The sequence below is a fragment of the Hoplias malabaricus genome, chromosome 16 (genome assembly GCF_029633855.1).
Source record: "Hoplias malabaricus isolate fHopMal1 chromosome 16, fHopMal1.hap1, whole genome shotgun sequence".
Lineage (NCBI taxonomy): Eukaryota > Metazoa > Chordata > Actinopteri > Characiformes > Erythrinidae > Hoplias > Hoplias malabaricus.
This window is the reverse complement of record NC_089815.1, coordinates 23254398-23274736: the sequence shown is the minus strand read 5'-3', so window position 1 is coordinate 23274736 and position 20339 is coordinate 23254398. Positions and strand designations below refer to the sequence as shown.

Below are 20339 nucleotides of genomic sequence, written 5' to 3'. Positions count from 1 at the left end.
TAAATCTCCTGTGGAATGGAGTTACCTATAATTGGAATAAAGTTACCTAAGACACATTTTCCATCAACTGAGATGTAAATGGTGCTTTGGTTTTGTAGTAAGCCTCTGAAATGTGTAGCCAGTGCTGTTGTATTCTGATTTAGATGGGCCATCTTAGAGACAGCAGATCAAAGAGCCAGTTTTTTGCACAAATTTGTGCAAATAAATAATAAGTGTCTCTGAAAGAAAATGAAAGGAGGTAATTTTAATGATTTAGCAGAGAGTATAAAGACCAAATATACTGATAGTTATTAGTTGGCTATAAGTTAACCTTCCAAAATACGAATATTGGAAGGTAATGGTTTCTCTAGGAAGATGAAAGGAGATTAAATCGTCGAACAACTTTATTTCTCACGTTAATTACTCATCGATTTAACAATATTACAATGATTGTGCTACAACGGCTGTCTACAGAAAAACTACAGCTCCCGGCATACCATGCGCGTGTGCGCGCTGATTGGCCGAGGAGGCTGCGTGCGTAGGAGGATTTTGCCGGAAGGAAAGTGGGATTGTGTCAAATTTAGCAGAGCTGAGAAAAAAAGCGACAGCTCGTTTTCTTATTGATCTCCGCCGAATATCCTCTCCATTAAACAGGTATGTGTTTCTGCGGCGGTGCTCTGTGTTTCTGTTTGAAGGAGAGTGTTTTTAAGTGTAGAGGCGAGGAAGGAGCTTAGTGGAGTTTAATTAGCTGCTGGTACTGTTGGACCAAGGCAGGCAGTATTAAAGCTGAGTGTAGCATAGCTCGCTAACAGCGTTATTCCTGTGACATATATTTTTTTATTTAATGGAATTTTATTTTTCTATGGGTTATTTTCTAACAGTGAGAAATTGTAAAAGTTGTTTTGGTTGAACACGTGGGGGTTATTACTAAACTATAAACAGATATATTTTAGATTCTAGAGCACCCTGTCTAGAAATATAAGAGTTTCATTGTCTTAAGTCTTTATCTGTCTGCGGTCTTTTCAACAAAACCACCAGCTCCACAAGTTAGAAGCGACAGGCAAAGTAGTTGTGCATGAATAAAGTGTATTTCCTTAGTTCTAAACAATATGCAACTCTACTAGAGAAACATAATGCATCATTCAGGATGTTAATTGTTAAGTTTATTAAAATACTTTAATACAATTCCCCCACCCCCTCAAAGTGCTTCAAACAAACCTGGGGAAACCTTTTATTCTAGGAGACCTAGTTAATGTACTGTAATATATACAAAACTTTTTTTACACACTGACACTCCTCTCAGCCACTCTTAATCATTTCTCAGCTTTCCTTCCTAAGGGGGGATACGTATTACTGAGAGGTGTATAAAGCATGACACATTCTGTTCTGTTCTTGTAGGATTTTGCTGTTTTTTTTACATGTCTTTGATGGAAACCTTTTTTTCATGAAACAACGTGGAACTTTAAGCCTTAGTTTGTCAGGTTACTATGCCCAGTGTAACATATACAAAAAAAACGTTTAATTTCCTCACAGGGACGTATCAGGAAGAAATAGAGAACAATGCCACTGATGAGGAGTGCATACCATGAGACTTGAGCTGAGTACATCAAATGAAACATTGTATTCATCTGTGACAAACAGGTAGGCACTCTATGTAGTTTTTAAATGGTTAGCACCTTGTTAATTTTTTGTCTTTTAACGTTCGAAGAGTGTGGTGAGGCTCCATATACTTTCCTTCACAGAGGTCAATCAGTGTCTGTGCAGTTTAATATTTAATGTTTTAGTTTGTATGCAGTCAGTAAAGTACACCAGGCAATGCTTTCAGTAAAGTTTTCAAAAACTGCGTAATTTAAGTAAAATGTAAGCAGAGTTGCTCAGAGTGGTTTAACATTAAACAAATTATTATAGAGAAGTCTGTCAAGTCAAAATAGTGAGACGGTGAGTCAATTGTTGTTGACAGTGTTTTCAAAAGGTTGTCCAAATGTTTTATATAATGTTTGACCTGAAAAATATGTTTAAATACCAAAAAAATTTGCATATGTTTTAAAGCAGTGCTAGCAGGATACTGTAAGGGTCTCCAAAGAAAATAGCTTTCTGACAATTTACTATTATCAATATTACATATACATAGATAGTACATTATGATGCTATATTTGTAATGATATCACCAGCTTAATTAATTGCATGTCAAACCCCTCTGATTATATCTATAATAATTGATGCAGAAATGTATAAAAGTTTGTGGTATTCGACTATTTTGCATTGATTTGATTGTAGTGTTCATTCCCCCATTTTCTTACAGACTCAAAGACCTGAGAAATGGATGCCCACTCACTTGACCCAGTTGAAAACAATATAAGTAATAACCTAGTCACTATAACACTTTAATAACATATACACTATTATAGTATTTGTATGTATGACTGTATGTATGTAAATGCAGTGTGAACTGAACAAAAATATTCTTAAATGCCAAAGATGTTTAACATGCAGTATCTGTAGAACTCATGTTCTGTATTTTTTTTTTAATTTACATAACCACATTCAGTTAAGGACAACACATTTTTATTTACCTGTAACACAACTGTAGCACACAAGAATAATTGTTTTGGCTTCAGTTGCAGCAGCTTTCTACATTAATTCTTTTTCAAGTGTACAACAACTGCTGATCAAACATGTTGCTAAGCAACTAGATACTGTCTGTGTGTAAAACTGTAGATATGTGTTTAATCGAGTCAAGATATTGAGTAGATCTCCAAGGCCAAAAGCATATCAGCTGCAGAGAAGTTCCTTTCCATCATGTTCAGCGATGTTAGTTTTATTGAAAACTGTATTTTGTATTAATATTTTTTTTCTCTTTTGAGGTATCTGCTAAGTTTCCTTTCTCCATTATGTTAGAATTCATTCTGTGGGGTGTTTACTAATAAAGACCCACTGTACCTATTTCCTGTTCAAACATTTCTAAAGCAAGGTACCAGCCATAGACTAGTGCAAAAAAATTGTGCTTTTGGCCATTGATGGTACTGATTTTGATTTCATGAGCATGTTGTTCCTGGCTTTAATTTGGCCATTAGTAGTTGAGTGAGGAGAGCAGCACATGTCACAGATCCTGAGCCTGGGACAAAGGGACACTGTTAATTTTGAGTCCTGGCAGCTACTTAATGGCCTGTTTGTGTTTTTCCAGCTGTCATGGAAACCAAGGCAAATGGTTCAATGGACACCAAAAGGTATGTAAGTTTTGTTTCTGTCCTTCAAGATAAAAAAAAAAAGCCTTGTGAGAACGCCTTTCCTTTGCCATTTTTGCAGTTTGTTTCGAACTTTGACTTGTGTGAATTATACAGTCTGTATTAATGATTTAAAAATAAACAAAATGGAGAACAGTGTTCTAACAAACCACAGGCTCTTATATTGTGCACACTGTTTAATATACAGAGAATTTTTAATCGCAGTCACACAGCTCCAGGGGCCTGGAGGTTGTGGGTTCGATTCCCGCTCCCGGTGACTGTCTGTGAGGAGTTGGTGTGTTCTCCCCGTGTCCGTGTGGGTTTCCTCCGGGTGCTCCGGTTTCCTCCCACAGTCCAAAAACACATGTTGGTAGGTGGATTGGTGACTCAAAAGTGTCCGTAGGTGTGAGTGAATGTGTGTGTGTCTGTGTTGCCCTGTGAATGACGTGCGCCCCCTCCAGGGTGTATTCCTGCCTTGCGCCCAATGATTCCAGGTAGGCTCTGGACCCACTGCGACCCTGAACTGGATAAGGGTTACAGATAATGAATGAATGATTTAGCTCTGTCACAGTCACACAGCTCCAGAGACCTGGAGGTTGTGGGTTCAAGTCCCACTCCAGGTGACCGTCTGTGAGGAGTTTGGTTTGTTCTCCTTGTGTCCATGTGGGTTTCCACCGGGTGCTTCAGTTGCCTCCCACGGTCCAAAACACATTAGTAGGTGGATTGGCAACTCAAGTGTCCATGTGTGTGTGTGAGAGAGACTGGCACACCTTCCTGACTTGCGCCCAATGATTCCGGGTAGGCTCCAAACCCACCGCGGCCCTGAACTGGATAAGCAGTTACAGATAATGAATGAATAAATGATTTAGCTGTACTCTATTTTGCAATTGGTGCATGGTTTGATGAAGTCTAATAAACATTATGTCCTTTGTGGCGATTTGTCTTGTGTTAACTAGTAACTAAACAGCCCCTACAAAAATATTGATTATTCAGCATTTCCCTGCTCCGTAGATTATTGGATTGTATTTTCTTTCACAGTTCGGTGGAAAATGGGCAGCTTCCGGACCCGGCCCACTGGGCAGTAGCAGATGTTGTCAATTATTTTAAAGCAACTGGATTTGAAGAGCAGGCCAATGCATTCCAAGATCAGGTAACAAATATATCCAAAAATAACAGTAGTTTAAATTACTTTCATTGCCTTTTAGGTTCTGCTATACTGTCAGTTACAAAATTCCATAACACAGTGAATTTACTTTGTCTATCAACAGGCTTGATTCTAGACTTCTTTCCATTTGTTGTACTGTCAATGACTGACAAAAATATATTTAAAAAAATGATAAGGACTTAAAATTTCATTTTTCTTATAATGGAACAACAAATGAGGTATTGATATAAAGTTTAAAATCTGCTTTATTTGTCAGAGTTTCAATGAGCTGTGAGTACAAAAATAGTTATCCAGCACATATAATCCTTGATGAAAAGCATCAAAAACTGTATTAAAGGAACACTATGTAAGATTAGGGTTTTTTGATCCTGGGGCTCCCCCTAGTTTTGTTTATTTTTACAGCACTCTACTGACATCAGTGGGAAGGAGGGCTGTTTTCCTACCCTCCTCCAAAAGTTACATAGTGCAGTTTCTGTAGTTCTGTGGCCAGAGTAGAAACAACACATGCTCTGTTCTCCCTGTTACAGATCAGTGAATCATCACAAAGATTTTGAAACTCTAATTTCAAGGTAAAAAACTACATAGTGTTCCTTTTAAATAGCAGTTCTTGCTTGCTTTTTTACAATATACTGTTCTTCGCTATGGCAGACCTGCATCATTATCTGTGTATTATGATCATTAGATTGAATGTGGGACAAGTGCTTGTTGTTAGTTAGCTCCTTGCATCTTGCTTCACATATATCCTCAACCAAGAACCATTTCCATTTTCAGGAAATCGATGGCAAATCTCTTTTATTAATGACTCGTAATGACGTTCTGACCGGACTCTCAATAAAACTGGGCCCTGCACTGAAGATATACGAATATCATGTGAAGCCCCTTCAGACCCAGCACTTGAAAAGCAATGCCTCATAGCACTGGGGACATGTCAGCCCCCTGAAGACAATCACGCCATGGAACAGCAGGGTCACTGCAGACTGAAACAAGGCCACGTCCTCACCTGCATTTTATGCATTTTTGTGGACAACCAAACAAAGAAACAAAGAAACAAAAAAAATCTAATGTGAATTTTGTCTTTTTCAGTCTGATTTTGTTGTACAGATACATGTTATGTTTGTCTCGTTGAGTTAATGATTTTGAATGGTGTTATGTTTGACATTTGTTTAAAAAAACAATTAGACCCTTTGTGAAATTGTACATATGTTAAAAAAAAATATTGTTTGAAACTTTTTAAAGATTTTAATTGTAAATGTAAAAGGTTTAAGTGTGAATGTGTCTGGCACTAAGATTTTAAACACTATTGTGTAAAATGTTGCTAAGTAAGACTTGCATTACTCCATCGGGTTTTATGGGAAATGAACTCTGCTTCATTGAGCTGTACATATAAAGAGAACGTGACTAAGGGGAGGGGGTGGTAATTTATTTGTTTTTGTTGGTGCTTGTTTCCTTTTTTCTTGAAGGGTATATTTAAGTCATAATAGTTGTATTAAGTTTACTGCACAAACGATCAACTTGAAATGTAACCATCCTACAACTGTGTGCAGTTTTATTAAGGTTTTATTTAAACATACGAAACTAAACGCTCACAAAGCAGTTTAAGTGGTAGCTAAAGTCTGGATCTTAAACAAAACCAGGCTCAATTTTTTTTTATTGTGTGGTTTTGTTATTGTTTTATTTGTTGTTGTTTGGGTTTTTATTATTATTTTTTTTGTGCAACTAGCTTGATTACTCCATGATTAGTCATGCCTAATCAGTCAATGTTTTCTTTTGCCATAAGATTGACACGGATTGTTTCTTTCTGAACAAACGATGCCTGCGTCTGTACATTGTACAGTGATTTGGTTAATGCCAATTATCGACGTTGGACTGGAAAAGGCAGTCATATGTCAGCTCCTAATCAGTGGTCCTTAAGCAGATATGGGGAGGGGGGAGGGGTGTTTAATTGCTCATTTTTGACAAATTTCTTTTCCACAGCATCCTTTTGAGGTCTGTCTTGCAATAGAAGACTGAGATGTATGTCTGAAGTTTGCAATAAATTGTGCTTGAATTTCAAAAATGCGCTGTGAACTGTACATTTGGAAACTCAAGAATTGTTATGATAATATGTTTGACTTACCTGTACATACTTCCTTGCTTAATGTTCTAGTCATAACACAGTGAGTTTCAGTTTTATAAATAGCACCTGAATAGACCTTATGTCCATATGTAGGGAGTGTCATTCAATTTAGTCACTCACCTAAGGATTCAGAAAAAAAATAACAGACCCCTACATATAAAGTTTGTGAAGATGTTTAAAGGAGATAACCAGCTTTCCTTTTCATTTTAAACCCAATGAATAAACATATTTCTATTCTAAGTGTGTATTAAAAAATAATAATTTATAAATAATAGCATATTTAAATCTAGAATGTTGAAACATGATCATTTTTTTAGACACATTATTTCTGAACTTTTGAACAAATACAAAAGTTTGTTTTAAACACACAATATCATTGGTTATGAAGCACATTTTCCCAAACAACTTACTATGAATAAGTAAATACCTACATTAAAAGAAAATGGAAACCTTAGCTTCAATAAGATGTTATTTGTAAATATCCACTGATAAGTAATAACATTAAAACTTGAGTATTACTTTGTAGGTACCATTGGTTCCACGAATAACGGCTCTGAACCTTTGTGGCATGGACTCTGCAGGACATTTTATGGTGCTCTATGGAATCTGGTACCAAGATTTTAGCCGCTGATCCTTTAAAAGCAATGTCTAAGATTGTGGGTAACTGCAGTTTTCTCTGGTTTGTTTACATTCAGAAGCTCTGCATCTTTTAATGTTGTATGTTTGAAGAGAAATCTCAAAGAAACTCTTATTCATTCATTCATTGTCTGAAACCGCATATCCAGTTCAGGGTCACGGTGGGTCCGTAGCCTACCCGGAAAATCTCTTATTCATGTTCCTCAATTTGTTCCTGAAAATATTTAAAAGTGTGTCTTATCCTTATGACCCAATTTAGGACTCCAGGGTTCTCAATAGAGATAGAGAATAGCTGGTCCTCCTTTCATAGAGCATCATGGTGCCATACCTTTCCTGGGTAAATGACGCGTGATTAATCAAATGGGGTCACTTTCTTGCATTGCTCCGTTGTCCAGTTGTGATGCCCACAGTGTATGCAGCTTTTCAGACACAAATATTTGCAACAGTTACAGCAGATTGAGTAACTGTTCTGTGGTTTTACATGAGATCAGCGAGCCTTTGCTGCCCATATACATCAGTAACCCTTGTGTGCCCGTGGTCCTGTTGCTTGTTGACCTGTTGGATCACTTTTGCTAAGTACTAAACAGTTGAATATACCAGGAATGCCCCAGAAGATCTGAGCTTTTGGAGATCTAGCCTTTCATTATGGCCCTTGTCAAAGTTGTTTAAATCCTTACTCTTGCCAATTTTTCCTGCTTCAAACATCACATCAACTTCAAAAGCTCACTCATCACTTGCTAACTGATATATTCCACTCTTTTTCAAATGCCATTGTAACCAGAGAATCAATGTTATTTCATTCTCCTGTCAGTGAATTTATATTGTAGCTGATTACACTCTGTGCAGCCTATTATTGGTTGCAGGCTTTGTATTCAGATCTGCATTGTTACACTGAGAGATTTGATTGATCACTTTTATATTAATTCATCATACTTTATTTCACTCCTTTACATATAAATTCATAGAGTCAGGTAGTTGTGTGTATGTTTCTTTAGAGGTGAAGGATATAATTAAGTCTTAGTTTGTGAATTCTCTGAATATGTGATGAATTCTACAGTCTGGGCCGTGGCTTCCTGCGCACTGTTCCTGTGATATTTCCAGCTGGATTATCAAGAGGTAGAAGAACCTGGATGAAATGAAAAGAAATAGTTTGGAAAATCTTTTAAGGGGAGCTAGTTTATGCCATGTTCATACAGCCATTTTATATTTGCTGCTCATATAACACTGAGATATTTGTTCTCCATATAAACCAATCAGCCAAAACTTTACAGTGACCTTCTTGTTTCTACACTCACTGACCATGTTATCAGCTCCACTGACCCTCTCTGGGCACTTTGTAGTTCTACAATTACAAACATTCATTGAATATGGGATATATAAATTGACTGGAAAAGCATTCTCAGTACTCAAAGAGCAATTCACCCTATGAATGAGATATTGTTAAATATACACTTAAAAATAAAAGCATGAAAAAAGGCTCTTGGGAAAATGACATAAAGAAAGGTTTTTAGACACCAACCTCATCCTTATTGGAGAGTCCCATTTTTGTCATGTCTATTGTAATGTAGTGCTGATTCGGCATCACAATTTCAATCTCCTCGACCTGTGAGATTGGATGCAGGAACATAAAAAGAATGTTGTATTTCTATTTTTGTTGAATATATAGTCTGCCACACAGCTGTATTACAATATGTAGAGTACAGGGAAAAGTCAAGCACATGCTTCATCTGTTTCAGCAGCCAATTTGTAATCTCATTAGACCACTCAGCGATCTTGGAGAAGGTCTTTAACTGTCAGTTGTGTGTTTTTTTATGATAGTTAATGCACTGGCTGTCACTGAACAGTGATTAGGGGAAGGAGTAGTTGAGGGCCATGCTTGCTGTGTTCTCTTTGGACGCTCAGGTGACAAGGGATCAAAGTCACAACCTCTCCAACACTAGAAATTAGACCAAGGTTATTCAAATATTCCAGTCCGTCAATTTGACTGACCTCTGGCACTCTGTCAATAACCAGCACCTGTGTGTCATACAGGGTCTTCTGGACAGAGGGTGAATACTCCCCACGGTCATAGGGTCCAGCAAACTTCTCAATGATGGTCTCCTTCACAGATCTCCTGCAAAAAGCAACATAAAATTTAATCATGTGATAGCTTTACTTTATAGTATTTTTACAAGTGAGATTTTTGAATGCCATGAGTACCATGCGGCGTCAAACGGCACCCCCTGGTGTTTGTTGTAGCGCCACCTAGCATAGACAGACGTACAGAAGAACCTGTCCCTGGCGTCCTGCAGAGTGGTGAAGCGATCTCTCAGGAAGCCCTCAAAACCTGACTGTGTGGTCTTCAGAACTTTCATATCTTTGATTCCACTGTGAATCACTGGAGGCTCTGAAAAGACAAATTAATGCTTAAAGGGACACTAGCCTAAATTGCATATTTAACTATTCCTTCATTTGTTGATGTGTGCATGCCTCCTTGTCTCCTACACAGATTAAAGGCAGATTGAGGAGGGGCCTGGACTTGCTGGAGTTTATAAAGGCTGCTCCCAGCATGCCTTGCGGCCGAGGGCCCTGAGCTCTTTGGGCTCAGTTGTAGTTTACTTTGTGGGCTTGAATGCATGTTTGTGTGGTGTTGTAATGATGTTTGTGTATGTTAGTTGAGAGATGGTTGGTGTGTGACGAGCAGCAGGACTGGGATTATTCACATTCTGCGTTGTGTGTGTGGTAGGGTGACCAGACGTCCTCTTTTACCCAGACATGTCCTCTTTTTTAGACTTTTAGAATTTTACAAACATTTTTTTCTAGAGCTTACACAGATTTCGAGAAGCGTTTCGTTCACAAACTAGTCCCGCCCTCCCCCACTCCGTTTGGTTCGCTTGAGTGAGAAGGGGGCGTGGTGAAGTAGCCTAAAATCTTCTGATTGGACGGTCTGACTGTAGAGCTACCGTTATTGGTCGATAACTTTCTCTGTAAACATTTAATTGGTCAGATTTAAAAAGTCTCATATAAAGTCTGAGTCTTTCCGAAAAAGAGGTTGAGAGGGGTTCATCATTCTGCAAAAAACTGACTAGGGCACCGTATAAAAAAAAAAAGATATGATTTAGTAGCAAAAATCACTGCATGGGATCAGAGACACATCCGAAACACACAGTTCATCGCTGCATCCACAAATGCAATTTAATACTCACAAAAGCAAATAAGAATGCATCTATAAACAGGACCCAGAAACACCACCACCTTCTCTTGGCTTGAGGTCATTTAAAATGGACAGAGATGAAGTGGAAACTTGTCCTGTGGTCCAGCAAATCAAAATTTAGAATTATTTTTTATAAAGCCTGTTATAAGCACACAGTTCACACATTCGTAATGATATGGAGGTGCATTTGTGTACATGGCTATGCGTGAAGCGCCATTAATGCTGAATGATATATACAGGTTTGGAGATTGTAATGCCGTCCAGATCTGGTCTTTTTTTAAATGTAACTGAATGAAGCACTGACAAAAAAAAAAAAAAATCCAAAATAGCTCGGTTGCATTGGGTTAAGGAAAGGCCTTTTTATTTTATCAAAACAATGTCAATCCACATTATGCATGGATTAAAAATGAATTGTATAAACTAAATCTAACCCATTGAATAAAACTGATCTATGAAATAAATTGCTGTAATGTAGACACAAAAATTACAATGGGCAAATAAATGTTTTTTTTTTTTTTATATGAAATGTTAAATTTGTTCTACTGTGAAATGTTTAACACAACCCAGTGTCTCAATTTATTTAGTAATGGGGTTTGTAATTGTTTTTATTTATTTATTTATTTATTTTTAACAACATATAGATATCATTTCACTGTAATCTTTTGCTTTGTCTGTGAATATTGTTTCCTCTCAGTATCCAACTTTCTGCTGTGGACTTGGCTGCACTCACCATTTAGATACTGTTCTACTTCACAGAAACGCCAAGCTTCAGGAGAGAAGATGAAGGCATGGGCATGTTCAGCTCCATTCTGGAAAAACAAATACAAATAATGCTTTCATTCCAGATGCTAAGCCAGTGTTCACACACTGGTGAGTGATATTTATTTTGTATTAATATCTGAGCTGGCAAAACCTTTTCCAGTCTTCTCCAAGGGGCTTCCTCTATGTCCACCTTTGCTCGTGTGACGTGCTTGAATGCAGTCAGGAAATGGTGGCAGATGTCCAGGCCAAAGCCCTCAATGGTTTTGACCTAGTGCAAGATAAGGCCTGGGTAACTCTACACCCTCAGAAATTCTCACAAAGTACACTAGGGGTACGTTATAGGTCATTAAAGGCACACACAGTGTAGATGTACATTTAAAGGTACAACAGTAGTTTTAAAGGCCACTTTTGTTCCCTAAAGATACATTACATTCTCTTGTACAGAAGGAGAGATATTTTCATCCTGAAGATGAAATGGGGCATATATAATATAAATCAACACAATTAAAATTCTACATTTATAATAGATTAATGTACTGTTATGTTCCCTACCTCGCACAGAAATGTACCATTGAGGGTCCCACCTCAGTGACAGTGTCATTTTTTTTAAAAGCACATAAGTGTTTCTGGAAACTATCGTCTAACAATTTGTACCAAATACTGCATCAGTCCACCACTTTAAACACGACATAAAACATACTTAGTGTTATTTTACATTAAAAGCACATCCTTTTTCTCAGCCACATATAGGTATTTTTATAATAACCAGTTGCTCTGCATACGTTTTTTAGCTCCCTTTCACACTATTTTCCCATAGTCACAAATTAGAGACAGAGACAAAAATGTATTAAAAACCCTATTAATCGTTACAATATACAAGTTCTCTAATGCCTGCGCTGAAAAAAAAAGTACTTTTTTATGTCAAAGGCTTGCTTGAATTTATATCACCTACATCCAGAGTTATAATTTGAGTATTAATAGGCTACTCTAAATTTATATCTGCATGTAGATGCTTTTGTTTTATGCAACCCTTTGATGTAAAAAAATGAAGTGAATTCCAAGCTTCCTCTGAGTTTCCTCTACAATATTCTCAGAATGTTGCACATACCCCCTTTATCTTGGCAAGAGCGTGGACTGTGTTCTTAATGGTGTCAGTGGGGATGATGTCTGAGTTGTCTCCAGTCAGGTAGTCCTTGCGGGAGTTTAGCGTCAGTTGGACGTTTGCTTTCATCTCCATTATGTAGTGCTGAGTCCCCTCTCGCTTTATATACATAACCTTCACCAAATTTTTCCCATAACCTGTTCGCACAAACTCCACATTCTGCACAACAGAAATGATTTTGATTAAAATAAGGGTATCGTACAATATTGTTATATCTCTATAAAGACATCGCACATGTTTGAGAAATGGTGAAATATATAGAAGATTAAAATTCAACTCATACCGGGTTTGAAGTAGCCATATTTTTCAAATCAGTTCCCAGAATGTAGAGCTTTTACTCTCTGATTCTTCACCAGGGGAGAGATATGATTTGCCAGAGCATTATATTTGAGTCTGGGTGAGGGGTGGTTTCACCTGCGTATTTTGTGTTATGCAACAGGTACAAGTGGTCAGGTTTGTGTGAAGAGATGAACAAGTCTGAATCATGAATGACTATATTTATGAATGGTAAGGATTATAACTAATGGACAGGATTCTTTGGTGGTGCAGAAGCTTCAACAAGGTTTTTTCAGTGCCACTTGTAATTGTAATTTTTTTCTCACTGCCACTTGTAAACGCTAGGATAAATATTAATGTTTAAAAAGAAAGGCAACAAATGTTTTCTTAACTTTTAATGCACATTAATGTAGAGAGAGTATATTCCAAGTCCATCCATCCATCCATCCATCCATTATCTGTAACCGCTTATCCAATTTAGGGTCGCGGGGGGTCCAGAGCCTACCTGGAATCATTGGGCGCAAGGCGGGAATACACCCTAGAGGGGACGCCAGTCCTTCACAGGGCAACACACACACTCACACCTACGAACATTTTCAAGTCACCAATCCACCTGCAACGTGTGTTTTTGGACTGTGGGAGGAAACCGGAGCACCCGGAGGAAACCCACGCGGACACGGGGAGAACACACCAACTCCTCACAGACAGTCACCCGGAGCGGGAATCGAACCCACAACCTCCAGGCCCCTGGAGTACACAATGTAATGGAATGCTGCTTTATATAAATGATTTAGAATAAAAACTAACACTGAGATAAATGGGATTTTTGGACAGTTTTGGAAATGTGTCAGTTATATTAATTATTACTATATTAAACATCAAACTCCTTGAAAAGTGCCAAGAAAACAATATGAGAGCTAAGTAGTTACAACAACAACTGAAATGTGGACCTTTTGTGCACCACTGGATCTTGCACTGTGCTCCATGATTGTACCAAATGTAGCCCTGCGGACAGCGACATATATATGTACACTGGCATAAAAAGGTTGGCACACCACTGACTGTAGACCACTGCTGGTCCCCTATCGGATCACTCTGATTACTGTCCTGTACAGGATCTAACTCATTTAAAAATGTTTAATCTCCTCAAACAGATTTTAAATTTACAGAGACTTTTAACAAACTAATACAAATATTACCAACAACTATAAGAGATATGCGTATGCCTGATATAAAATGATTATGCTGAAAATGTTGGCACTGTGCTGGATTAAAGTTATTTACTAATTTCATTTATGAAGAATAACAAAAATCCTAATGAAGGAACAATCAATAAATTGGATTGTGAATGGAAAAGTGCTAAAATATGACATTTTGTCTAAAATTCTGTTTAATCACCGGTGGTCCCCCCAGAAAACTTAAAATGTCAGTGGACCTCCAACTTCGCCCTCAATGGACCAACCGTGGTCCGCTGTAGCCTTGTTATTAGGGACTGTGTCATGTGTAGCACTGAATAGCACCATCTTCTGGTGCAGTTACTAAACATATCCATTGATTAGCATTTCTCAAACAAAATGAAATAATTTAATATGCTTTCATCCAGGTTTAGCAATATAAGCACATGTTGCTGTATCATTTAAAAGGCACCAGTAGAAGTCTCTGTAGAGCTGAAGAAACTTCCTTTTTTAATAATTATAGCTGCCATGATGGGAGTCATAAGACAAAGGACCCCAACTTCCTCTTTCACACATATACACAAACACACACACACACATACACAGCTGCATGTAGATATTTTCCATTTGTCAAGTCATGGGGAAAGCCTAGAACCCTTGTCAACATGCTAGTTTTTTTTGACTCAATAGTCATATACAGTCTTGACTGACGGAGGAGAAATGTTTTGTTTCTGGTGTTTCTGCTCCATTTTGCTTCATGTTTTCCCCTCAGGCTCCTGGTGTGAGGCAAACCTATCCTGCTTAAATGAAGAAGGAAAGTCTGTGGACTGGTAGAGGAACTTTTATCTTGTTCAGCTGTGCTGTACTGAGATGTTTTTCTAAGTTTCGACATACTACAGCTGTATGTAATTATTGTTGACATTTTCTCTATATAATACCAGGTTCATTATGTACAAGCTCCCCAAATATAAGAAGAGAGAGGTGGGAAGTGGAGTTGATTATTTGTATCTGGACTCTTCAAAGCTAAACTGGCGCTTGAGCAGATATATGGTGAACACTAGTGAAGGGGCAATGGGAAGAACACTAAACCAGTTTTACCACGGATATGAGGTATGACCACCTCTGCTGTTTGTGTTTCTGGTGCTTAAGTATTTAAAGAAGTACTTCAGTAAAAACATATATATATATATATATATATATATATATATATATATATATATATATATATATATATATATATATATATATGACTATCACAAACCAAGTAACGTTAGTTTTAGACATAATCTATATATCATAGCCTAGTCTACTTTAAACATGGTCAAAACTTTTGCATTAACCTACAGTTGGGCAAAAAACTTTTAGACTAATCCTGTTGTATAATATAGTGTTGCAAATTTTGCAACACAGAATGCTACAGTTGTATACACTCTGCGTGATCCTGCTGTACCTCTAATGTCCAGCATCTGTGGGGAATATCATACAGTGTAATGCTTACCCAGGGGGAAAGAAATATCAAAATTCAGTATACGGTTTCTAATTAATATGTATGTATTTGTATTACCAGATACCCACTGTAAAGTTGAAATATTATAAACTGTTCCATTTTAATCCAAGGAGCATCTGTGGTTACACATAAATACCATTAGGTGAATGATGTTTGCTGTCTGTTTGCTAAGCTGTCAAACTAAAAAGAAAACATTTCTTAGCTATTCAACTTTTAGGATTAAGTCTGATATTCATTCATTCATTATCTGTAAACACTTATCTAGTTGAGGGTCGTAGGGGGTCCGGAGCCTACCCAGAATCATTGGGCGCAAAGCAGGAATCCACCCTGGAGGGGGCGCCAGTCCCTCACAGGGCGACACACACTCACACACTCACACCTAAGGACACTTTTTGAGTCGGCACCTACCAAAATGTGTTTTTGGATCGTGGGAAGAAACCCATGTGGACACCAAACTCCTCACAGACAATCACCTAGAGTGGGACTTGAACCCACAACCTCCAGGTCCCTGGAGCTATGTGACCGTGCTGCCCTAAGTCTGAGAACAATTATTTTAAAAAGAACTTGTAAAGTTACTTTACAGTAGAAGGAAGAAAAGCTTTTGACTGGTTTGTTTCTGATGTAATTTTTGCCCGGTGTAAATGGCAGATATGTTCCATTTATGTAGATGTAAGTAAATAAATAAAAATACTAAAAATTACTTAAAATATAATATTTTATTACTACAGCAGTGATATAGAAATTATATATTTTGCTGAATCACCAGATGCATAGAGGCCTATATTTCTTACATTACCTCCCAGTTAAACCAGTGTTTTTTTTATGATATATTAAAGTTAGTGTGCTTCTGTTGCAGCCATTGTGTATTGCTTTCTTCTGTGCTTTATATTTGAACATATATATTCCATTTGTTCCATTTTAAAATGCAATGATAATTTTTTTTAAAAGTCGACCCATTTGGCGTATATGCTCTACAATGATGCTCCTCCAGTGCTGAAGTACCAGAGTAATTATGGACACGCAAAAGGTACATTTGCAATATTTTGTGTTCTTTCAAACAACAAATAACCGTGCACAAGCTGAACAATATTTTGTTTGCTTTATTCAGTATTTCTATAAAGTTTTGAGCTTTATTCATGTGAGAGTGAACAGTTATTCAATGGAAAATGATCTATGAGCTATCTGTAGCATTAGAAGAAATATGGTCAAGTGCAAAGGGCACCACTGATAACTGATACATTCTGTTGACTGAGCATCGATTTCACCCTTTGTTTTTTTTTCAACGTATCAGATAAAGTTCTGGTGCAGAGGGCCCTCTAGTAACGAAGAAGCTGGCTGTTGAATGTTTCCCTCAGATTATATTTCTATTTAGCATACACAGAGGTGGTGAGAGTAGCCTGAATCCATCCTCCTGTAAAAGTAGCATTATGACTCTAGATGGAGATGGACTCCAAAGAATGAAAATCCACTGCTGCACAGCCCTGTGCTGGGTGGCTTTATATTCTTCTAGTCCATATTTAGCACTGAGCCTGGTGACCTTACGTTTCTGTACAGCTGCTCCAAAGCATCCCATGTATGTTATGCTTATGGTTTTCTATGAAGATTTTGTAAGCTGGATGTGCACAACTGAACATATGCGTCAGCAATGAGTGCAGCTTAAAACAGCAATTCAACTATTAAAAAGGTTGATTACAAATTTTGGAAATATATGATACTAAGGAATAATTCAACTGAATAAGTGGCTTTATTATATTTATTAATATGTACATCTGTTTGTTTTATAGGGGCACTGCTGTTTGACCATTCTCAAGGATTCTGGATATCACATAGCATTCCTCACTTTCCTCCCTTCCCCGAAAAGGGCTTTGGTTTCCCTTCCACTGGAAAACTCTTTGGACAGATAGTTCTCTGTACCACTTACAGCTACATACAGTTCCAAAAAATATGTAAGCTAAAAACACCAACACACTACAAAGGCAAAGTAATATCAATGTTCTTATTTTGATGCACATTATAATCATTCCTGGATGACAGACTGAAGTTCAGCAGCATTACCCAAGCACTTTTTTGGTTAATAATAGTGTAAAAATGTTTTAAGATGTAAATAGTTGAAAGTTGAAAGCTATGTGCAATTATATTTCCAAAGCAATTTGGGTTTATTCCATATGTATTTCATAATTCTGCCTTTCAATCAATTATCATTAATGCTACTAATCACTGGTTTGTGTCTGTGATGGTGGATGAAGTTCATGCTTGTCCACTGAATATGAGTTTCTCATTTCTAACAGCACAGCAGCTGGCATACATCAATCCCCACGCATATAACTGCTCAGTGCCAGCAATATTTCATGCAGACATGGAAATGATGGTACAGATCTGCACTGGCAAAACCCCCACTGTAGTCCCCAGGAGAAAGCTGGAGGAGCTGGAGACAGTCCATGGAGAAATTTTCCTTAGTTTTGCTAAATCACACAACTATGTTGATGGTAAGAGCATTTTAGTGTTCTGTCGTGTGCTCAGGCAATTCAAAAACACAGGACTGACATTTTTTTGGGCCGTTACAGGCCCCTGTTGACTTTTGGTCCTGTCAAAGCACTCTCCTGTTCTTGAGTAACTGTTGACTTTGCTTGGGTAACAGAAAAACATACACAATTCCATGTTTTTGCACACTTCCATGCTTTCGCCTGTGTAATGTTTTTCATACCAGACCCAAACATGTGCACCATGTCCACATTTATTAAATATATTTCATCAACATGGTTATGTGTTAGGTAATAAATGTCCATGTAAAATGGCCAAAGGGTATAAACAAACAAACAAAAAAATCCTGGAGTTAAAAATATTACAAAATTATATAGAGAAAACGAGGTTTCTAAGAACAATGCAAGAAATTCTAGAACAAACAAACCTGCAACAATAAAACAGTGATGAGATCAGATTCATCAGATTCAGATCTTTGTGAATGATTTTTGCTACTTTTGTCAGATCTGACTAGAATGTCTGCATGTTTTGTATAATTAAAATCATCATGTGTGTGTTGACCTTCAGACATTTACACTGGCTGGATAGCACAGACATTGTGGACTGACCTGCTGGTGGAATCATGGCAACGAGAAGCCCACAAGCTCCCCTCCAACTGCTCCCTTCCTTACCATGTGAACAACATCAAGAGGATCAGGCTACTGGAAAATGTCATTTTCAGCTCCTATGAAGACCACTCTAAGTGGTGTGTCTCCCTGGAATACAGAGGACAGTGGACTTGTTTGGGGGACCTGAACAGAGAGAGTAGTCAGGCGTTTAGAGGTGGCGGCCTCCTCTGTGCTCAAAATCCAGTCATCTACAAAGCCTTCCGCCAGGCTGTGGACTGGTATGAAACCTGTTAGAAGTAGTTTTACTGTCATTTTCAGAGGTTGCTGTAGTCCTCTGAAAGTGAAATGACAGGCTACGTTAAGAAGGTTTTAAGGAATCAGTTCCGTAATGTGAGGTGAATGTGAACATTATATTAACAGTTCATTACACACTTACAACCAAATGTGACAAAGAGCGTGCTGTGTACTAGAAGACCTCATTCTCTAAATAAACTTTCAGAGGAATGTTCTTCATTAAAACAAACATATAGAAGTTTGTTTAATGTTGAATTTTGATGCCTACAGGATGCCAAAGTGATATACTAACAAAACCATGTCCAAGCCAAGAACCATTGTAAAAAAGAGAGGATGTTATAAACATTACAATACTTTCCGGAAATCGCAGTTTCACTGTAAAATCGGCAAGACAAGTCTTTTTTATTCAGTGCAGCCTAGTAGCTTAATAATCAAAGGTTCTCTAATTAAAGTTGTGGAGAGTAAACTAATTCCTCATTAAATATATATATTTTTACTAGATTTTATTGAAATGTTTTTACTTTTGACTCTTTCTTCATTCACTCCTCACCAAACATTTGTTATACAGGTCCAGAGTCAGTGCTAACTTTTGTTTGCCATAGTTTGCTGCAGTCAGGAACAGGAAATACAGGAGGACAGAAGCAAAAGTCCAGCCATGTAGTGTTCAAATATATAGCACAGAAATACTCATTAGTACTGGTGAAGTCTATTTTATCACTAATAACACAGGTAGCAACTCACACTCATGCGTTTTGAACCCACTTAGACCATTTTTAATACATGTGGGCCCCTCTAACCCCCTACAATTTGTAGCTGCAATATGTTGGCAAGTGGCGCAATGACACAGCAACAAGCAACAAAATAGCCCCGAGACTCTCTGTAAAATATGATGCAAAAACGTGAAAAAAAATATAACCTGACCAGTCACAGAGATGCACTATCTAATGTCTGCAAGCTAAAATATCCACATAATAAAAACATGGGGGATCATGAGCTATGTGCATTAGCGTTAGAGTTACAGTTAGCAGGGTATTATACACATATTAGATTTTTAGCTTCTACATTATATCCAGCAGTGTTCATGCATTTCTGAGAGGACCTGCAGTATTAATACTGCTTTCAAGTGGTGTTGGTTTTTGTCAGTTTTCCACCAGGAAACACCAGATTAATACCCTCTGAGGTCATAAATGTTGAAATATGGGCTGTGTCTGAAACGCAATATAATATGCTGTCTACTGAAGAAGTCTTCTGAGGGAGGAAGTTAGACAACAAGTCATGTTTAAATCAAGAGTTTGTATAAAACACTTGATTCATATTCATGTCCATACTTCTCATCCATACTCCTGCTTAAGGCTTTATACTAAATATCCATTTTTAGTATTTTCCCATATTTTTCCTCTCAGTGATAAGCAGTAAGCTAATGTGCATATTGTTTACTTCACTTGATGGCAGTCATCTGTCAGTATCCTGGCCACGTTGTGACGTATCCCTGCCTTGAAATGTCTCTCAAGAGCGATTCGTTTACCATTACCTTCATGTCTAAATGCTGCCTTCTAAGGAACTGACTAATAAAACAGCAAAAAGGCTTGGCCACAGGAATGGAGCTGCCCAGAGTTAGCAGGCCACGCTGAGAGTATGGAGCTGTATTAGGGTCAAAAGTTTTATTCATTTGAAAAAAATTTTTGAAACTGGAAGTTCAAATCTTGAAATTGAACTTTGAAAAATACAACAATTTAGTACACAAACGTTTAAATAGACTTT

General features: G+C 37.5%; 3 protein-coding genes across 3 annotated transcripts; 2 read left to right on the top strand and 1 right to left on the bottom strand.

The window, feature by feature from the left end:
* The first annotated feature begins 512 nt into the window (after window positions 1–512).
* Window positions 513–6496, top strand: samd13 (sterile alpha motif domain containing 13). The gene is made up of 6 exons (XM_066648039.1): window positions 513–633; window positions 1513–1620; window positions 2282–2338; window positions 3164–3206; window positions 4242–4353; window positions 5140–6496. Exons 3-6 carry the CDS (start codon window positions 2299–2301, stop codon window positions 5281–5283), a joined length of 339 nt encoding a protein of 112 aa, XP_066504136.1. The 5' UTR covers window positions 513–633; window positions 1513–1620; window positions 2282–2298; the 3' UTR covers window positions 5284–6496.
* A 1561-nt stretch (window positions 6497–8057) lies between these two features.
* Window positions 8058–12616, bottom strand: uox (urate oxidase). The gene is made up of 8 exons (XM_066647708.1): window positions 12521–12616; window positions 12184–12396; window positions 11227–11343; window positions 11044–11122; window positions 9320–9506; window positions 9110–9233; window positions 8640–8723; window positions 8058–8246 (listed from the first exon to the last, which is right to left on the bottom strand). Exons 1-8 carry the CDS (start codon window positions 12536–12538, stop codon window positions 8172–8174), a joined length of 897 nt encoding a protein of 298 aa, XP_066503805.1. The 5' UTR covers window positions 12539–12616; the 3' UTR covers window positions 8058–8171.
* Window positions 9722–19029, top strand: dnase2b (deoxyribonuclease II beta). The gene is made up of 8 exons (XM_066647707.1): window positions 9722–9841; window positions 11070–11183; window positions 14461–14518; window positions 14630–14798; window positions 16144–16222; window positions 16980–17141; window positions 17484–17681; window positions 18244–19029. Exons 2-8 carry the CDS (start codon window positions 11102–11104, stop codon window positions 18576–18578), a joined length of 1083 nt encoding a protein of 360 aa, XP_066503804.1. The 5' UTR covers window positions 9722–9841; window positions 11070–11101; the 3' UTR covers window positions 18579–19029.
* Window positions 19030–20339: the final 1310 nt, after the last annotated feature.

Bases quoted from the DNA above. Each gene is read 5' to 3' on its own strand.
- samd13 (XM_066648039.1), top strand. From the start codon at position 2,299: ATGGATGCCCACTCACTTGACCCAGTTGAAAACAATATAA. The intron at 3,207-4,241 runs GTATGTAAGTTT...TTTCTTTCACAG, and splicing joins GGTTCAATGGACACCAAAAG to TTCGGTGGAAAATGGGCAGC. The intron at 4,354-5,139 runs GTAACAAATATA...TTCCATTTTCAG, and splicing joins CCAATGCATTCCAAGATCAG to GAAATCGATGGCAAATCTCT.
- dnase2b (XM_066647707.1), top strand. From the start codon at position 11,102: ATGGGCATGTTCAGCTCCATTCTGGAAAAACAAATACAAATAATGCTT. The intron at 14,799-16,143 runs GTATGACCACCT...TTTTTTTAAAAG, and splicing joins AGTTTTACCACGGATATGAG to TCGACCCATTTGGCGTATAT. The intron at 17,682-18,243 runs GTAAGAGCATTT...GTTGACCTTCAG, and splicing joins ATCACACAACTATGTTGATG to ACATTTACACTGGCTGGATA.
- uox (XM_066647708.1), bottom strand. The intron at 11,344-12,183 runs GTATGTGCAACA...ATCTTGCACTAG, and splicing joins CTCTTGCCAAGATAAAGGGG to GTCAAAACCATTGAGGGCTT. The intron at 8,724-9,109 runs GTCAGTCAAATT...CCAATCTCACAG, and splicing joins TTATTGACAGAGTGCCAGAG to GTCGAGGAGATTGAAATTGT.